Source organism: Zootermopsis nevadensis, unplaced genomic scaffold, assembly GCF_977971745.1.
Source record: "Zootermopsis nevadensis isolate Lab colony 2312 unplaced genomic scaffold, Znev_1.0 Znev_ptg000011l, whole genome shotgun sequence".
Lineage (NCBI taxonomy): Eukaryota > Metazoa > Arthropoda > Insecta > Blattodea > Termopsidae > Zootermopsis > Zootermopsis nevadensis.
This window is the reverse complement of record NW_028259143.1, coordinates 12,585,001-12,606,587: the sequence shown is the minus strand read 5'-3', so window position 1 is coordinate 12,606,587 and position 21,587 is coordinate 12,585,001. Positions and strand designations below refer to the sequence as shown.

Sequence of the window (21,587 nt, the reverse complement as noted above, 5' to 3'; positions counted from 1 at the left end):
AGAAGACTTGTGAAGTATTTCAAAGTTTTAACTTTTCTTCTTTAAAGCGGGAAAAAAAATATCGCTGGCCCAGTGTATGTTGTGCATCAACGGACTAAGAGCCAGTTACTGGTTTGTAAGTCATTGAAGTGGAGTACAGTCATGTTCAGAACTGGAGGCACAGATTTAGGCATCGGGTTAAGGGAAAGAAGGTACGCTGGAACGCAGAAGGTCACCTGTTCGAACACTTGCTGTAGTGTGAATTAAAGACTGACGTTTTAGACTAAGAGCTTATAATGGCTGTTATGCGAGACTGCGTCTGACAGTAAGTACCATACTGCGAACCCAAGGACCCAACTTCTGGAACTATTTTTGGAAACTAATACCCAGTTTTCGTTATCTTTAACAATACTTATCTAGAAATGGACCGCCACGGTGGTCTAGTGGTTAGAACGCTGGCCTTGTAATCCTGGGGTCTCGGGTTCGATTCCCGGCGGTGCCCGAATTTATAACTTGTGTTGGGCAAGGCCGTGGTCTAGGCAACACGGAGTTTTCCTCCGTGGCATCCCAACAATTACTCCATTCACACACAGAAGAAGGCAATGGCAAACCACTTCTGGATCATGTGCCAAGAACGTATATGAACAGGTCCCAGTCCGAGAAAAGGATGGAAGGATCCTGTTCATATGGACCTGTCGTCAGACAGAACACTAAATAATAATAATAATAATAATAATAATAATAATAATCTAGAAATGAGAAAGTACCACAGTATATGCTTATATATGAATGTTATTGAAGTCTGCACGTATTATTATAGCGTTAATTTATGGAGCATCTTGTATTTGACACAACTTCTACCTGGAAAAACTTACATTTTACATTAGGCTTTTAAAAGCCAATATCATTTGTGCCAATTGTACGTAAAACAGCAAACGAGATATGAATCGAATTTTTATTTCAGACCCTTCGTAGTAAAGAAAATAAATGAACGTAGTAACTAGTAACGAATTAACAATTAATTTCACTGTTCTATTTACAAGTCGTATTGGGCCTGATGTGTCCCACGGACCGATATTTGGACAACACTGATCTCTACCTATTGTTGATGTCAGTGTTCTTAGTTTTTTAAATTCTGTTTCTGAATTAAAAATTAATATGTCAGCGAAAGACTTTCTTAGACCTTACCCGGTACGTCATTTCAATACTCGTATTTATTTGACAGAATAAAACAGAATGGTGGAAGATGTTTTAAGGTAGCCTGTTCCCGACGACAGGCACATACTACGGAACTACTGATCGTATTACCCGTGGTGTGCAGGATGTGTTGGAAGCCAGGGGATCTCAAGGGAGCACTGTAGTGGGGTGTGGTCAGAATTCCGTCTGCATGAAACTGTCTGCAATGTTTATAATTTCACTAAATGTGTTCATGAAAGGGCGAAATCTACTGTCAATGCATAGTAGTGTTGCCATGGAGTACACCATACTTGTCAGGATATTATAAAATTTCGGATCATGCATTCCCGCAATATTTTTGCTCCTGAACGGTCTCCTTATTCGTTTCGTTACAGACGATAATTTGAGACAAAAGTTCTTGGTTTAGTCTTCCGGTGTCATGAATTTCTTACGGAGTTTTACGCTGATCCGTTACTGAGAGAAACTGATAAAGTTGAATGCTGCCCGGCTCCCGGAAATGATAAAATATTGTTATATTATTGGTGGTGAGTTATGCAGTTCTAGCCGGAAGCCGGCAAGTGACAGTCAGTGAACGCACTGTATAAGAACACAAACGGACACATTCACGGAAGGCGAGCCAGTTGTTTGTTAACTATTCGTCGTTTTTCATCACCAGTAACTCTACCGTCACTGAAGGACCTTTTGCCGCCTCATACACGGGAGATTTCTTAATCTTTTTAAACATTGCTAGGACCCCTTGGATGAATGATCATCCCATCGCAAGGCCAGGACAGGACAGCACAACAGAGAAAGACGCAGACTAGCAACCATCCATACCTTGAGCGGGATTCGAACCCACGATCCCAGTATCCGAGTGATCAAGGCCCATGCCTCCAGACCATTCTGGCATTTTTTCTTGTTTTAATATTTTAAAATGGTTACCTTTCGCGTAAGTTCTTAAACTGTTATCGTTGGCTGCGCGGTGTCGCCGTTACCCGTGGCCTGGGACTGAGGTCAATCTCCCATACGTCACAAGAAGCAGGTTTGCTTCAGGCGAGCCTTAATGAACCTCCCTTACCCGGTACGGAGAAAGTAGTATTAATTTACTTGTAGAAGCTTTCAACGTCAAACAATTTTATTTGTGAAGATGAATTTAACTTTGACTTTAAAAGCCTTTTTACCCTTCCTCCAGTCACGAGTGGATGCGTTTTAAACTCCGTTGTTCCAATTACCGGGAACTGCGAGTAGAATAGACCGACCCCCTTTGCCCGTGAAGGAATTGGCAGTCGACAAGAGATACTACGTGTTCTGGTGGGTTATATAAAGAGTGGCCGTGAAAAATTGCACTGTTTCTACCCTCACTGAAGTGTCCATGCTTTTCCTCAGTTGTAATACAAATGTCAGTGTATAATTCGAAAGAAGGAGGTCCCACCTGTCCCAGTGGTTGAGGCGAAAAGCCAGAATGATTCTTCCTGCAGCCGTAGGGGTTTTCAGTCAACCATTCTGGGTTTAACTCATAGACACCCATCGACCTAAAGTTCTTTTAGTTGGAGGGCGAGTTACCTAATGGTCTGAGCATGTCAAGGCCTTCAGCCAAGACAAAAATACCCAGTTATAATTTACAAGGCACTGTTTACCAATTCCACCTATGCGAATGGTCTAAGCTAGGGAATTTTAGCTTCTTGGCTGGCTGATTCGTGGCACTTGTAGAATAATACTGGATTTCTATAAAGTAAAGTAAAGTTTTTCCCACTATACGCCATGTAGGCGTTTGGGGGGAGTGGAGGTATAGCTCATCTCTTCCTTGACCTCGGCACTAGATGGGGGTGAGTGGTCAGCATCACGCCCCGGCCGGCTTTACCCCCGGGAAAAGACCCAGGTACCCATTGTAGAGGAGGTTGGGTGGGCCCCAGAGCCGGTCTGGACTCAGAGACTAGAGGAAAAATCCTCTGCCCCCGTCGGGAATCGAACCCCGGTCGCCCAGCTCGTAGCTAGTCACTATACTGACTGAGCTATCCCGGCTCAAATCAGTATTTAATTTTTACTCTGCAATGTATCTGTATTGTTTTCAAAGTAATCGGAACGTTATTTAATAATTCCACAGATCTATCTGGCATTTAATCAAATATCCATATGCAATTTTAACAGCACTCGGACGTCAATATCATAGCCTCTCATAAAATTTCATACGGGCAGCATGCAACGGGAGAGATGAATTTAAAACCCCTTTTATGAATATATTTTAAATTGTATTGTGGGGACAAAACTAGTGTTGTTCAGCGCAGGGATGGGTTTTAAAAGTATATTAAGCTTATATAGATTGGACGGATCACGTTGTGAGCTGAACAGTAAAATTTGTTCCTGGCAGGTAAAAATAATATGAGTTAATTTACAACCCTTAAATCCTGGTAAGTATAAAATGCATCAGATTAGTGGCAAGTACTTCTAGTAATTATTTAGTGATTAGTTCATGAACCTATATCAACTGAAATAGTGCTGAAACAGCGCCGATTTGGAAATTAGGTTTATTTTGGAGTTTCTATGAAAAAAGACTTTATTTCAAAATGTTTTCTGTAGTTAGTATTGTCATATTTTACGTTAAACCTGCACGCATATGTAGATAATACCATGCGGCAAAAACCTATTAGTGAATGGCAGGGGTTCCTAAATGTTGGGTCGCGAGAACGTTTTGATGGTTCGCGTTGCGAAATTCAAAGCATAATTTTTTTACATTATTAATGATTTAGTCAAGTAAATGTTACCAACGAATTTTTAAGTTTATTTTTGTATTTGTAAATGCACTTTTTTTCACACAACAATAAATAAAATATAACACTGGCGTATTTCCAAAAAAATATATTTAATTTGTCCCTAATTGAAAAACTGTGGGTCGTCAGGCAGAAGAATTTTATAATGCTGGCTCGCAAACAAACACGCTTATGTATCGCTGGACTAGAGCAGTAGTATTCAACCTGGGGTACGCGTACCCCCGGAGGTACTCGAAAACATCTTATGGGGTACGTGAAATTTAAAAAAAAACATATATTATTTTATGACAAACACTGAATAATCAGTAATGTAATTTATTTCATTTATTTTAGATGTAGATTATATACTACGTATAACTTGAATTATACACCAACAACTTTGGGGGTACAAAATTGAAGAGAAATTATATCTGGGGGTACGCGAACAAAAAAGGTTGAATACCACTGGTCTAGAGGAATATGAGTAGTGAAATTTTGGTTTTTTTTTCTGTCTACGCTGCTGTACTTTTAAAATAAAAACATTTATATATTTTTGTCTTATATTTTGTATAAGTAAACCACACACAACTGTAGCTGTATTTCTGCGTTGCAATACATGTAAATGCATTCATTTGAAATTGAATTGTAAAAATTGAATTTCAGATGTTGGGATGGTTTTTAAGGATTTTCCAAAAAAGTTTAATATTGGATTTACTATGTCGGTTTCCTCAGAAACCGCTCAGTTTTGAATAGTGGATTGGAATTTTAGAGACTGTTGTAGGTACAAAAGTGTCTTGTCACACATGTGGAAAGACTTGAATAAATCAGAAATACACTCAGCGAAACACGAATTACCGGTTGAACTAACTCTTCGCATGAATGAGGTGACTCGGGATAAATGTAACGCGTATGCTCGAATGAATGATCAGTGTTTGGTTGGAGTCACTGACGAAGGCAGCCGGTCTCTGCTTCTATAGAGAATCTGACGAATTGTGTTGCTTCACCGCTGAGGTAGCTCACGCGGTCGGATGTGGGGGGAATTGAATCCGGCCAACAGTCCGACCGTCGCCTGCGAAATCAGATCATCGGCCGAAGTCCCTAGGGCCCGCTCTGTCTGCCGTCACAAAAATGTCAGTAGTTGCTTCTCAAAGCACTGACCTTCGCTCCTTCTTCTATTTTCTTTCTTTTTACGACAGAAATTTCATGTAAGGACAATACAACAGACGTAATGTTCATCTTGAGATGTCAGGGGTGACAAAGATGCTGTTAACCCTCTTGAAATACCTGCGAAATAGTCTTGATTAAATAAAACAGTTACGTAAAGAAAATTGTGTGTTAAGCATTTTGATAACGATGCAGTGGTCTTTGTGTTGGAAACAATGATTTGTTTCACAACTTTATAACCCGATTGTAGGCCTTCAGAATTTTACAGAAATCATATAAGGAGGCAGATTAAATTTTGTCTGTAGGTCAAACTTATGAATAACTATTGTTAAAGGCCAGTAAATCGGCAGGTTTTAATCAAAACTCTTGAATCACGCCACAAAATTTTATTTTACACTCGGATGGACAGATGATGACGGCGTCTGAGGCCACCAAAACAAAACGGACCACGAGAATCATGACTTCAGCCGAACGCAGAAGCCACCAATTCCCACCATAGGCGCCACTATAGACTCTCTTACGTTTTTTGTTACCAGAGTCGCTACTGGTGTTATTTCCTCTGAACTTAAGCGGCCGGAGTGTGCTGCTAATCGCTCGGCCTCGATCTAGTGTCTGAGCTAAGAATGCGTCTACCTATACCTCCATTATATGCAAGGTTGTACGGTGGCCGTTGCTGGTCTCGGCGAGCTGTACTTGCGTCGTCTGTTCCTGTGAACTCCAGAATTGGAGTTCACAGGTACAGCCACCGTACGGCCACCGTACAACGGAATCAACAGCTAAGTGCGAGTTTTACTCCTGTGAATAACAGCATCTAGTGCAGTCATCTTGTCAATTACCTTCTATTTTAATTATGAAATTTGCTCGAACCATTTGACTAAATGTATTAATTTCCCTGATGCTACTGATGATGACCTCTTGAGGTCGAAACGCGTATGGCAATAGTGTCCATTATAGTGTTAATAGTTGTTGGTTTGTTCACTCTATATTATTTTAAATATATTATGTATAGGGCTCTGTTACAGGCTACAAAGACATATATAGCATTTATGGTCATATGAACCCTTTTTCGGTGTGTTCCCATCCTTAAGGAGTGTCTGCTAAAATCAATTTGCCCGTTTGTCTGTCTGTCAGTACACACAAAGAACTCTAAAAACAATTTGCTTAAAGTCATTTGAAAAATACTCGTGCTATTTATATTTTAATATACGTCTAATAACGTCGTTGCTAAAATCATACAGATGTCTCTGAGTAAGTAAATGTATATTCCGACCAGATCGACGTTTGTTTTAGCGTATTAATTCCGCACAAGTATAGTGAGGTCAAGCCCTGTATCACAGTTTACATGGTAACTCTCGCAAGCAAGAAAAGCACGATGGTGCAACATACTATGATTGTCTTTGTTTCAGTTCAGGACCCAGTGTCAGGCATGCCATAATTATAACTCGTCTTATGTCCACCAGAGCGGAGCAGCAGTACATAGGTTTATGGCAGTGGTAAGTAGGAAAACTTTTTTACCGAAGTGTATTGTGCTGCTCTGCATCTAGCTAAACAAACCCTTATAATGGGAAGTGCTGTTACTGCTGCTTAACCTAGTCCCCCAACCGGTATAATTTTATGTTACTGTTCTGTTTTTTCAAAGAAAAATATATCAGTTATATTATGTTTTGCAGCGGTAACCGTTTTGAGCGTCGTATTGGTTGATATTTATTACATAAACAATGATAAATGCTATAGATACTACTTAAATTCTGTCTGTTTGCACGGACTTGGGGTGGGTGCATGTTTACTGTAACAGCGCGTTAGCCAGCAGGTCCGCTGACTACCCATCCTTTGTGTTGTGTGAGACGTAGCAGTAGTGACACGTAGCGGTAGTTTCTGTCAAATCAAAAGTGTTAAAAACAGTTTGCTTGCCCGTGAGTGTTGAGAACGATAGTTTGGTGTTCTGAAGAGGATTAGACAGAACTCAGTATTGGCCTATTTGAAGCTATTTACGAATTTGCCTGTAAGTACTAAAAAGAACTGCACGAAGACACTTTACTCAGGTTTGGCTGACGTTCGAAACGGAGACGTCCAGATTCGATTGTAGCGTGATTTGGTGGTTCTAGGACACAAGTTCGATTCCCGCTGGGATTTTTTCTACGCATCCACTGTGTCCACACGAATTGTGGGACCCACACAGTTTTCTTTGTCCATTAGTCACTTGGGACTGTTTACCCAGAAACAGAATTGTCAGAGCATACGCTGACTTCTAGTGCTGAGGTCTAGAATGCGTGAACATTTAACTCTGCTTAGTGATTACTGAACATGGATTGTTATTTATTTATTTGTGGTTTATTTAACGACGCTTATCAGCAGCTCAGACTCTATAGCGTCGAATGATAGGATGATAGTGAATTGGAAGGGATGTGAAAGTAAGCGGTCGTTGCCTAATTTAAGGTACTATTTTGATATTTTCCTGGAAGGACTGAGGAAAACCACCGGTCTCAGAGCCGAGATTTGAATCCTGTATCTCGCAAGTGTGAATCACTCGACCACAAAGTTCGGTAACATGGCTTATTGCGTGAGCAAAGTGGAACGTTAGTTTTTAATTAATTATTAATTTAACGGGATAACGATAATGATCTTCTGGGTTGTTGCGCCGTGTAGTCTTAGGTTGGAAAACAATGTTTTAAGCCCTGGTAAAGCAGGCAGCGTACTCTTCCGAAATCTTGGGTACAATCCAAAGATCACACAACGCAACAATCCAGAAAACGACAACTTTAACGCAGATCACCTTAAAAGTATACAATATTTAACGGGGCTTCGTCATCTGAATTAGTTATATATCATCTATCCTCCCACATCCTTCCCGATACACCATTCGGTCAGCTTGTCGTCTCTCATGCAAGTCAGATTCTTGAAAGAAACTGAAAGGCTATATGAATGACCATGTTAATGCAAAAAATTGTAAAATTGTATGGAAGATAAGAGTTGAAGGCGATCGGATTTTGCTAGCCCAGGACAGGGACCGGTGGAGGGCTTTGGTTAGTTCTGTGATGAACCTTCGAGTTCCCTAAGCCATCTAGTTCGTTAGTTAGTTAGTGTTTAGAATACAAACGACTCATGTCCAGTAGTTAGTTTTTGAACAGCCTGTAGGCGAGGTTCAGGACTCGCATAGGGATGACTGACAAATCCATCAATTTGTCCAGAAAAGTGCTTCAAAGAGTCAGAACTTTGCGTTGTGACGTCATGCTGTGGACGGGAAGCAGAACTCTTGTAACAATTCGCTCCGGTGTTCACTTTCCTATAGAGCTGGGCTCCTCAACTACTACATAAAACGAAGCGGCACATCATCTGATGAGTAAGTATATACGATCGTACGATCGGCGCATGTTGCTAAGTAATATGTTGTGAGAATATCAGTGTCTTTTTGTGTTTCAGGTATGTAAAAAAGTTTTTAACAAACTGGTGGAAACATTTTATGGAATCATCTAGAAATACACTATTATGCAATGAAGTTGACCGTGTCCATAATTATAAATTCGAAAGTATAATAACCTTCTTCATTGCGTTCATGTGAATGTTTATTAGAGGCATGTAAACGAACTACTTGTCTTCCTCGAAAAGTTTATATTACTCAGTCAGGTCAATAAATTCCTTTCCATTAACGAATCCGAAGTTACAGAACCCACTCAGCAAATCATCTGCTCTTTATGCCATAAATTCAACTGCTTGGAAATTCGCTAACTCACCCTCTCTATTTACTCATTAGGTCTACCTTAAGTTCTCTCCCGTTTTAGTTCATTATACAGAAAGACACGTAATTAATCACCTGTAGGAAAACGCTGGAGTGTTCGTGACGATTTTCATGATCTCTTGGCTGTAATGTTTGCACCAGCTTGTTGCTGCCGTGGGGTGTTAAAATTTCTGTTAAATTCTCTCTGCTTCAATGAAATTTAGCGATTAATTGTTAGTGACGCTTCAATAATTTCTGTACGCTCTTGGGTTTATATTAATTTCACAAGCCTCTAATTTATTTCTGTAAATTAAAAAACTATTCAATAAAAATTTAAGTTCTATTCAAATGGAATAATTGATTATGCTACTCTGCATAATTCCCTCACTAACTTACTCTGTTACCATAGAAATCAATCCCACTCATTAACTCATTTAATTACCACTTATATCTTGGCTGTTCATTCCTGCAGGATCTTGGCATTAACAAATAGGAGAGGGTTTTTAAAATATATTTAAACATTTGGTAGGATTCTTGGACGATTTTTAAACCCGTCGCAAGACCTCTGTCTGTACAGGACAGCACAACACAGAAACATCCATGCCTTGAGTGGGATTCGAACCTACGGTTCCAGACCGCGCGGACACTGTAACCCACTGTGAATCACTTACTCATGAACTCAGTTAATTATTCGTTAACCCAGCGCCTTGTAAAGATTTAATGTTCGTGTGCTTTGACTACCCATCTGTCCTCGCTCTGAAACCGGTTTTCACTTCCTTCGAAGTTTGACAATTTTTCGCCCTATCTGTGACGCATCTGGCAGAACACGGAGGGCATTTCGTGGACTTCTTGCAGATACTGAAGCGGACACAACATCGGATACTTTACGTTTAGAAAGCGCGTCGATCAACAGAAAAATATTCTGACTGTTACTTATTCCATATGTACGTCTTTTGTTTCCACAGTTGCCATGGTTCTCGAATTCCATGTGTTTAAACATTTGACAGGCGACAGTCCGTCGTGTTTGATCCTAGACCCTGAAGTATTGGAATACACGTAGTTTTTAAACGCGCCCTTTACCGTTCTGGAAACTTTATTGGTGTCAATATTGATTTATTTCAGAAAGGCGCCTTGTTCTTTTGCATTCTATCTTAACGCTGTTTCTTCACTGCTTTAGATCAGTGGTATTCAACCTTGTTTGTTCGCGTACCCCCAGATATAATTTCTCTTCAACTTTGTACCCCAAAGTTGTTGGTGTATAATTCAAGTTATACATAGTATATAATCTACATCTAAAATAAATTAAATAAATTACATTACTGATTATTCAGTGTTTATCATAAAATAATATATATTTTAAATTTTACGTACCTCCTAAGATATCTTCGCGTACCCCCTGGGTTACGCGTACCCCAGATTGAATACCACTGCTTTAGAGTACCTCCAAGGCTTTTAACATATTTTAATTTACGGTTGATTGTATTTATCTCTCATATTTGTGTTTTGATGACACCCTCTGTTTTCGTTGTCCGTTTTTTCAGTATTCTGTATAACTTCTACGTATCACAATTATATTTCAGTTTTATTCATTATTTATGAATCATATTATCATTCGACGCAAAAAATCTGAAGTGCTGACAGCGGTGTTAAATGTACCACAGATTGTAGACCTATACATCCCACAGCCTTCTTTAGCTATCTTTCTATCGCCGTGCAATTGCGAGCCCCCGATTTTGACCAGAGGTCTCTAGGAGCTTTCGCAGCCCCGAGGTAAAAATTTTAAAATCGCTCAACCCTTCTCACTTGTCCCCACACATGGAACGGCTCGAGAATGGAAAAACCGATTTTAATGAAATTTGGCATTGGATAATTTTACGAAAACTTGCGGAGCCATTTGAGATTTCATTTAGATCGGACAGTTATAACAACAGTTTTACATAAGAGAATAAGATGTTCTCGAAAACGTCATATCGCAACACGACAGCAAATGCTTCAGTTATTTAGGCAAAAAAATAGAAATAAAAAAGTCAAGGTCAACACTAAGTTTAGACTACGTTTGAGTCGGATTGGTTGTATTGTGTTGATTTTGTAAAATTTTAAAATTATTTTTACATGGGCGGAGAAATTAACCGTGTTAGCAGTGTTAGCCCGGCTAACATTATGAAAAAGGCAACAAAAAATTAATCTGTCTACTTTCGTCGTTCAGTGCTACTGCATAAACTATTCCCGACGAGTGTAAGCCTCAAATATCTGGCTAACAACTCCTGGCTGGCTGGAGCTGGCTAATGATTCATTTTATATCTGTTCCAATGTACGGAACACGTATTACTGAACCATGAAATTAAGGCAGGCCTTTTTTTGAAAGTGTTAGCCGGGTTAACACGAACCTGACCTCTGGCCAAAAACAGTAAAAAGCGAAGCCTTGGTAGTTTTTGTTATAAAATTCGACAGGATCTAGGCTATAAAGGTGCGAATTTTTGCCAGTGTAAATACGAATAAGTATCAAGTAGCGTGAACAGTTGTATGTGAGTTTAATATTTGATTATTATAAGGGAAGAGTTAATCGTAGTTATAATTATCCAGTTTATTGAAGGGCTAACCCAGAGAGAACAGGTTTTATGTCGATATTCTTCTGGGTAGTAAAGACGTGTGATTAGTTTGTACACAGTCTTATCTTCAGGCCACTTCTACAAGTCCACTCGTTATTACATCCCCGAGAATCAGATTTCTATAGATTCTTTTACCGAAGACGTAATATGAATAGAATATTTGCAATTTTATGATCCTTCCAATTAGCGTCAGAGCTGACCGCCTCGAAACGCCATTGGTCGACAATCATTGGTCGACAATCATGTGTTTGCCAGGCGCGTTGCTTAGCAGTGAATCACCTGACATTCCGTAGTTAGTCTGCTGATGTGTGTTCTGACGAGTCCATGGCTCGGCGTTTAGATTTGAACGCAGAGGCTAGGTACGCCATATGCAGACGGGCCCAGGGTGATCATTAAATCGCGACGCCAGTATAATTTTGGTAGAAGTCAGAAATGAGTGGTAAACAGTTATCTGCACTGAAGCATCAACTTACGCGCTTTGAGTTAGAACTGAACAATGCATTAATGAATTACGCATTTATTCCCTATATTCGTGAAAAATTTGAATCTTAGCATTTTATTGGCGGGGTTGGCACGCTTTGTAATCTGATTTACTGTGGAAGTAAATTTAAATTTGTTTACATGAAAGCGACTTGGGTACAAGGTGCTAAGCTGTAAGTAAAATTGTTATTAAAACAAGGGTTTAGTCCAGAAGTGGGTGGGTTGATCCATCTCTTGGATTACGTACGATTATTAGTTGTCAAACTACAGACTGAGAGAAATTTGAAAGTTTGTCGTGGGTGTGTCCCAGTGACAGTGATGGATTCAAACTCATAACTCGTGGGGGTCCATCTCTTCCAGGGAGTCAAATTCCGTTCGATTGTCTGTCTACACGTGTTCTTTGTACCAAGTTATTTTTGACTAAAACAAATGACCAGCGCGTCGTGGGGTAATCATGTTGTTCGCCCGCGCCCTATCATCTGTGGTGTTCTCTGTGCGATGTGTTGGCAACTTTTATCCGAATATTTGTAAATAAATGGCACGCCAAGTTTCATCTCTTCGTTGCGACGTTGACATCAGATCTAGGGTTTACCCGGCCTCGTATCTACAGTGCACGACTGTAATCTTGATACTTGCAAGGAATGCAGGAAGTCCGAAGCGTTAAAGGCAGACGCTATATTTCCTCCTTCCTCCTTCACCCACTTCCACACCCCGAAAGTATCAAGATTACAGTAGTAGGTACCGGATTCGTTTCCTCGGGGGTAAAGCAGCCGAGGCGTGAGGCCACCAACTTACATAAATGTAGTGCCGAGATGTATTTGTACTCCCTCATTTGTCTGTCTGGCGTGGTACTCATTTGAGTTACAATTGAATGCGCTGCTGTATGTGTACTTCTTCTTCTTCTTCTTCTTCTTCTTCTTCTGTGGATTATGACGTCGTCTGTTGCAGTCTCTCGTTTGCCTTCCATCGTTTCCAGGAGCGCCCTTTAGAGTGACGTCCCTTTGACCGGTGTTCAGGGAATTTTTTCTTCTATGTGTAATTTAATTTTTTCTGTATTGCATTATTTTATATGCTACTGGCTGTTTCCCAATTAATTTCTATCGTGTTCATTTCTGAAACGTTTTTGTCTTGTACGTCCTTAGATTGACCTTAGAAAACGTATTTCTGCTGTTTGAAATTTGCTTATTTCTGTGCTTGTAATTTGCATTAAGGCAGGGAAGACTATAACGTAATAAAATCTTATCTGTCTATTTTGTCTCCACCCTTTAGTGTTCTTCGAAATGTGCCTCAAATGACCAGACGTTTTTGAACCCTCTGAGTTATATCTTGGTCCTTTTCATTTCACATCACAGCCAACGCATTTTAAATGCTGTATTCGTTCAGTCGGAATATCGTCTGTCATAGAATGAATTCTTCTCGGGCTACCAGCCGTGTAAGATGGTTTAATGGAGAAACTACCAGCGTTTTGAGAACCATCTTCATCCTCAGGGTACTGAAGTTGTAGGAGATCCCGTCCGTGAACTCCGTCCGGGTTCTCCTACAGCTTAAAAACACGCTCGTCCTCGTCTCCGGGAAATGTATTTTGGAACCGGTTGTGGACCGGTGGTCCCGTGTGTTGGCTTTTGCTACAGGTCGCCAGTGGTCACGGGGTCATTAAGCCGCTCGCTCCGTGATAAATATTTGTCGCAGTTGGGTGTTACGACCTGTCTAAAAGCAAAATGATCCATATCAGCTTCTAAAGCTACTTGACAAGTGACTGACGATGTATAATATTCTCATCACTAAGAATATCATCGTTGTTATGACTCTATAATCTTATTTCCATTCTATTTTCAATTTCTCTTCATCCACTTCTCATCTTCCTTCTTATTCTGTTTCGCTTATTCTCTATTACGGAGTGTGCGGGATCTTAAACTCGTCATAGGGGAGCCACGGTTAGCCGTGATTTTACCAGGGAGTGTTCACGAACAGTTCGCCACTGAGCTTTATTTATCCTGAGACATTTGAATCAGGTTTACAACTGTCTTTCATTTTACATGTAAATGTCATCCTCTGGTACGATTTGAACTGTTTGAAATGTTATGGATAACCAAGAAAAACTTATGTCAGAATGACTTATAAAATGTAAGTCTGGATTTAGAAGCGGATCGCAATTTTATGGCCCTAGTTCCTCATTCTGCTTGCTTGAGGCCCGGCCTACTAGAGTAGAGACGCATAACGCGGGCAAATGGAGAAAGCGAACAGGCTGAGACCAGTATTGTACTCTCTTGCTAAAAACATTAGATTGTGTTTCTACCGCGGTCCACTACTTATTCAGTCTGAGTCCGATGATAATGGAACTGCTTCATCCATTACATTTTTATTTTTGTCCTCGGTTTGTGTTGAATTCAAATCAAATGACTAGAGGTCTATAACAAATTTTTCGAAAATACTCACCATTACATGCTCGTTATAGATGTAATTTTTTATTTTACATGCTCACACATTAACACCCACTCTCCTGTTGTTATTATAGTTTATTTAACGACACTTTATCATTAACTCAGACTATATAGCGTCCAATGAGAGGAAGATAGTGAATTGGAAAAGGATGTGCATGGAAGCGGTCGTGGTCTAATTTTAGGTAGTATCCCGGAATTTGCCTGGAGGGACTGAGAAAAACCATGAAAAACATCAGTCAGGGTCGCAGGTTTCCTGACCGAGATTTGAACCCGAGACCTCCCGAATACGAAGCAGGAGTGATAACCACTCTGTTGTTTTTGAATAAGAATTGTCTTAGGTTATTTTTTCGTCATCTCACTTGAATGTGGCGTTCTTTGCAGCCGCTCAGTTGTTAACAGTAGCCAATGAAATATGTTTATTTCGGCGCCGGATGTTATAGGGGCAGAACATCATGTTTATGTCACACCGAAACACTGTAAACAGTAAAGTCATGACTATAGGTATGTTCAGTTTAAGTATTTTAAATAATTTTATTTTCGTCGCATCATCTGCTTAACGGATATAACAGGAATTCGACCACTTTTTCATGATATACTCGTTGTTATTTACAGTAGATGGCCTGTCAGTCTGGACACTGTGCCGGATTGCGTTGTCCAGTTCTGTCGCTGTATCTGTAGGCCGGTTCGGAATGAACTTTTACTCAAATCACCTAATATACAAAAAAATATAACACCATAACTTTTTTATGAATCAAGGATCCGTATTTGACAATGTACATAAATTATATACTTCATAAAATTTCCTAAATTAACTTCTTCGTGATAGTATTTTGTTTTAGTTCTGTTATAAATATTAGGAGAGAGTTTAAGATGTCTGTTCTCGCCTCCTTTAAGTAAAATGGTCCCAGTTAAGCAAATAACTAACCTATATCTGCTACTACTAATAACCATATTGAAAATGTATGGTTCAAGAAGTAATCATTCTTCGCACTTGATTAAAAATTTTAACTGTATTAACTTCACCTGTATGGATGATAATTAGACGTTATCGAAGCTTTAATACCTTCTGCATTCCCGTTAGTAAACTCATGCGATATAGTGTCAGAACCATTTAAGTACGTCTCATCTACATACACAGTTGGCGTACTTTCCTGTCGGCATTTGCTTATTGCTCTGATGTAAGCTTCTCAAATCTAATCTTTCACTACGTTGAACGACATTTTCTCGAATGTCACTAGTCTTATTTCACCTGTAGAAGAAAATTCAAGGAATGATGCGTGAAAGGGAGATCTCAGAGAAGAAAAATATCGTAGAGAAAAAGCTTGTGTACAAAAATGTGTTTAATACCTGAGACGCAACTAAGCCGGTGATTTCCCTGACGACAAATGTATCAGTATCAGACTCGCTGTCCGTTTCTCTACAGTTTTGAAAATGTTAGATTGCTATTTCGAGTATGTTAAGCGGAAAACTAAAGCTAAGAGGAATACCAACTGGCAGAAATTTTTTACATCGAAATTACTTAAATGCGTGACGACTCCAGTTTGGATAACCCTACTTTCACTTAATTTCTGCGGAGATCGAAGTAGATGATAATAATAATAATAATAATTAAACTTTCAACATGAGTCATGAAAGACACGTCACATGATTTTTCTTATTTATTCACGTTTTCACAGTACATTTTATTGTGAGAAATTAGATCAGATAAACTCGTTTAAGTTTAATTTATTTACGAGGGTAGTGGGATCCGTAATTCGAATTACAATAAAATGATCATATGCTGTTCTTCTATCCTAAGTTCCTAGTAATGCGTTCTATGCGCTGCACACTCAACATTAATTTTTAATTTTTTTAAAAAAACACGTAACAAAATATTTCTTTCCACGTGGTTGCCACATCTCAAAGAGAAATAACATAGGTAGTAGCATTTGTGAAGAGGTCCATTTTGAATCTGGTTTTTCTTTATCACAAAGCGAGAGATACGGAGTTATAAGAGACAGTTTACTCTGCGTTTCTCCCAGAGCAACCGAACACGTCAAATGTGACAAGCCGCAACACCTCGGCGAGTGGGCAGTAGTGACTGGGTATAATCTGGTCGAACTTGGTTCAAATCCGGAGAAGGACATTTCGTCGCAAACAGCTGCCAGACCCTCCTAGCCTCCTGTTTAATTGAGGCTTTTTGTTTTTAGATAAAGCGGCCAAACGTGGAGCTGACCGTTCGTCTACATCAAACTACGAAAAATATATCACACAGTGACTTCTATAAGTAAACACCTGCGTTAGCCGCGTCACAGCTCAGGTGGTTAGGGCTAGAGGTGGGATTCTTTCCGCGGAGGCTCGTGTTCACACCCAGGTCAGTCTATGTGGAATTTGTGGCGGACAAAATGGCGCTAAGACGGGTTTCTTTCAGAGCTCTTCGCTTCTACCCTCTCGGCACAATTCCACAACTCCTCCATATTAATTTATTCGTCATATGAAAGATGGAGAGTTAGCGGTTCAAGTTCCACAGAGACATTGTATGAAAGACATGTTACCAAACGCGCAGTAGAAACAAAGTTTCCCTACGTGTAATAAAGATGTACTTAAAGATAGCAAGAATTATTATAGATTAGTGAATATAATGATATACAAATATCCTACGATATAATTTAACAGTTTATTATGAGCGGCTGTTACCCAAATTTACTAGCAAAATTTTTTAAAGAATTTTATATAATCACCGGTTATTTACACTTTACAGTAAATAACAATTACCCTAATACATGCATTGCACCATACATGAAGATATTTTGTGATTGCTACAATTGGGTGAGAGTATTTCTGTGTGGAACTGGACCATTGCCCCCCTCCCCCAGATGATACATGAACGAAATTAGAGCAGCGGTTGCGTGGCTATGACAAGACTATGAAAAATAAATAACACAGAAGTTTTGAAATACAGTGTCAATTGGTGTGGAAAAGAGAAAAAGGAGTAATAATAATGTACAAATAACAACAAATATTTTTATTTGAAGACGTTTATAAATATTATACGAGAGGTTATCTAGTTAAAAATAAATACATAAAAAGAAACAAGTCTATTTAGATTTAAGGCTTTATATTTAACAGTTTTTAAAATAATACATAAAGTGTTACATTTATGTTAGAATTCAGTGCAGTGCAGTATCTGTTAGAATGAATGTTTAGCGCCTTCAAATTTTTGTTGTGCAGTCGAGCAAAATATATAAATGAATTGAATTGAAAATATATTAAACTAAGGCACTTGCTGGTTTGAATATTTAAAGAATTTGTAGAAACATTGTAATGGGGTACAGTCAAGATTAAAACGATTATATATGATCACATATAACGCGAAGGAAACAAAATGAAGAAATAAAGGGAGGGGTGAAGTCCTGCTGTAGTTAAAGAAGCTCGCAAATTGTACTCCGTACAGGAATACGCAAAATATCCTCATGCGTTCTTTTCAGCCTACATTTAGGAAGAGGTATAAAATCCCAATTATGTGGAGTGGCACAACTTTCATCCAGATACATCCAGTGGCTCTTGGGTTGAATTGATTGGACTGACGGACAGATATAACCAACTGAAAATGCTCTCTGCGCAAAGAACGCGTAATAAACAAACACTGATAAACAAGTGTTGTGTGGGACTGCATAACATAAGGAATTCGAAGACACTTGACATTCACTCTGTATAATTCAACAAAACATTTGTACACAAAATGTGTCCAAAGATGGCTGTCTTCTTGGTTGTTGCACTGTGTAGTCTTGTAGAAGGTAATTGATGTTTCAGGGGTCCTTGACTGTCTCCAGCATCAGGGCAAGGACCTCTGAAACGTCAGTAAACTTTTACCAGACTACATGGCACAACAACCCAGAAGACGGCCATCTTCAGATTTACAGATCCTACAAAGTTATTCCTAAATGCGTAAAAATAAAAATAAAGGTAAAACTCAAACGATGAAAAAGAAAAGAAAGTTTGAGAGTTATTACACATACAACAAGTAAGGACATCAGATTCATTCACATCAAGGAACAAACATATTTTATTACATGCTCAGACTACATTTACAAAACGCGAAAGATGGAACCATTATGAACAATTATCACGCCTTCCATACAGGGCCACTTTAAGGCAGTGGTGGGGCTATGGAAAAACATGATCTTGGGGTCCACTGTCCCATTTCTTAAAAATAGGGAGGATTCACAACAAATTCACGCTACTGAGAGATTTAAAAATCTTAATCTATAAACTATCTAGGTTTTCACAAAATGTATTTATATTAACAAAAACTGAATTTACAGGAAAGGGTGAAAAGAAATAATCTAAAAATTATCCCGGTTTAAATTTTATACATTCAAGCTGAAGTGTGAAATTCCAAGATTACTCACGGGTAAAGAAACGTTTTGAACGTCCTTTGTGTTTCAACATCCCAAATAGGTGAATCCAAAGAACAAGCGAACTAACTTTTTAATATGTGTGCAACTCTGAGAGCGCTCCCCGCTCCAAATAGCAGAATCGGATAAAATTTTGCCGTAAGAATGCTAGTATCATCAGACTTACTGCTGGCACGTCCGAAAAAAGTTTCTAGAGAAATTTGGAAAAACTTTGGGCAAGTTTAAGAACGCGGTACCGTCGGTCTGGCGGAGGGGCCCCATAAAATTAAAGGACTATTGGCAGCTGCCCAATTTTCCCACTGGATAAAGTGGCCCTGATTACATAGTTTTAAAAAGTAAAGCGGGAACTGAAAAAAAATCACGCTAATTCAAATAAGATATTTAATTAAATTAAGTAGCATTAAACGAACTCAATAAACACGAACGAGGCAAATGTAAGGAACAAATATTATTAATGAATGAAAACTAAACAAATTCTATGAACAGAAATTACCCAAAAAATAAGGAATCTTATTGGTTAAATGTTTAACTAATCAATTCGTTTTAAAACAATATAAATAATTATGCACATTTAAAAAAATAATATTATTTGTTTAACATATAACCAATATTTAAAAACGTATGAGCATAGAATATATTGAACAAGCAGTTGTGGACAGCCGACAGCATACATACATTAAATCAAACATACATGCATAAATACATTCATACATACATACATGCATACATTCATTAATACATTCATACAAACTTTTGTACATACATACATGCTTACATACGTTAATACATACATACATACATACATGCATACATACATACATTCATTCATTTATACATACATACATACATACATACACATTCATACACACATGCCTACATAGATTAATACATACATACATGGGTACATAAATTATTACATACATACAAACGTTCATACATACATGCATACATACATTAATACATACATTAATACATACATTCATACATACTTACATCCATAATTACAGGCATACTTACATACATTATTACATACATACATGCATATATAAATGAATACATACATACAAACGTACATACATACATGCATACATACCTGCATGCATGCATATATACATACATATATTCATTCATTCATTCATTCATTCATACATACATACACATTACATGCATACATATATAATTCGTGCATACTTACATAATACATGCATAAATACATCATACATGCTTTTTTACATAATACATGCATCCATACACATTACATGCATACATACATAATTCATGCATACTTACATAATACATGCATAAATACATCATACATGCATTCATACATAATACACGCATACATACATATTACATGCATTCATACATAATTCATGCATACATACATAATACATACATTCATACATAATACATGCATACATACATAATACATGCTTTCATACATAATACATGCATTCATACATATTACATGCATTCATGCACACGCACACACGGGGAATACACAAATTACAAGACCTACTTCAGAATTTGTAAACAATTTAAATAACGAAGGGAAGACAAGAATTTAACACCCCCAATGTTTCAGAGAGGAACAAATTTCAATAAAAAACAAAGCCAATGAAATAGTAGTTACATCATTGTAGGAGGAAATAAAGATATGAGAGGGGGAAATGAATGGTTTACTAAATCTAAATATGATCTAACAAATTGAAGGGCGTAGTGCAAAAACACGACAAGGCACACTTTTATCGAAAAGGAATTTTCCATGTGTCGCTAAGTGGCAGAAATTTCTGAAGAATCACTTTGATGGATCGGTTCTGAACAGTCGAGCAGCTGAAGTCATGTCAACAAATTTGTCAGTGATTTATGAAGACGTGTGTATAAGAAGATTGTTTGAATTCGGAGATTTGAATTGTGTACCGCCTGCAAATAGGAGCTTCCCAATAACATTAATTGCTAATGGGTCAATGGTAAATTACGAAGGTGAAATGACGAAGCTATTTTTACCGACACAAGAGAAATACACGTTTTGATTCTGCAAAATAAGGGCATTTCTGTTGTACATGCGACAATGTGATAAGCCACGAAAATTTTCAAATTTTAACACTAACTTATCTTTGACATCTTGAAATTGTAGTTATTCTTATACCTCTGGTAAATATATATGAAATTAAATATATTATATGTAATGTTTGCGTTATTTACTAGACTATTATTTTTATAAGATTTAACAAAATCTAAACAAATCCCCGAGTAAACTTGGATGTTCTGGCTGGTAATGTTTGTGCAGTAAACCCTTCATTACAATGAAAACAAACATACGACCAATGTACCAATTTTACAGTTATAGCACTTTCATGTTACATACAGTGTGTCCCAAAAGTACCTCAACCCGAGGATTACTTATTAAATAATGTGTTTGTGTGGTAGGAATGCAAGAAGCACGAAGTGTTGTTATTACTCAAAATTATTTGCGAGCGCAGTCGTATGAAGAAGATAACCTGGAATATTACGTGAGGCTTCGTAATGATGCGGGAAACCACTTTTTAGCTCGTTAACCGTTTTCGCGATACTAAAGACAAAAGACGCACGGGATGAGCCAAAAAAGTGAAGGACAATTTAATTTTTTTTTTGTAATGACGAACTTCGGTTTGCGGGACTTGTGGGACACCGTGTAAGTGTTATTGATCTGATACATTATTTTGGTTAAATGAGATGCTTTGTCCAAAATTCTTCTTAATTTATCTCTAAATCACGTCATCAAGAATGCCAGAGGGATTCAGGAGGGGTTAAAATTGAATGGTCTGCACCAGGTACTTGCCTATGCTGATGATGTCAATTTGCTGGGGGATGGTGTGGGTACCATAACCAAGAACACA

The 21,587-nt window shown here is 38.3% G+C and overlaps 1 protein-coding gene across 8 annotated transcripts in view; it reads left to right on the top strand.

Moving 5' to 3' along the window:
* The window catches only part of LOC147874082 (uncharacterized), a 145,973-nt gene that overhangs the window by 30,478 nt on the left and 93,908 nt on the right, over positions 1 to 21,587 (top strand). For 2 of the 8 annotated variants that reach the window (XR_015534772.1, XM_087347344.1), the window contains exon 2: positions 6,473 to 6,559. The exons of 2 other annotated variants lie outside the window; for them this stretch is intronic. Coding sequence is in view for 2 of the 6 variants with exons in the window: in XM_087347344.1 (XP_087203470.1) it covers positions 6,473 to 6,559 (87 nt within the window). In the remaining 4 variants the exon portion in view is untranslated. 4 more of the 8 variants (XR_015534773.1, XR_015534774.1, XM_087347338.1 and 1 more) reach the window with 4 other exon arrangements.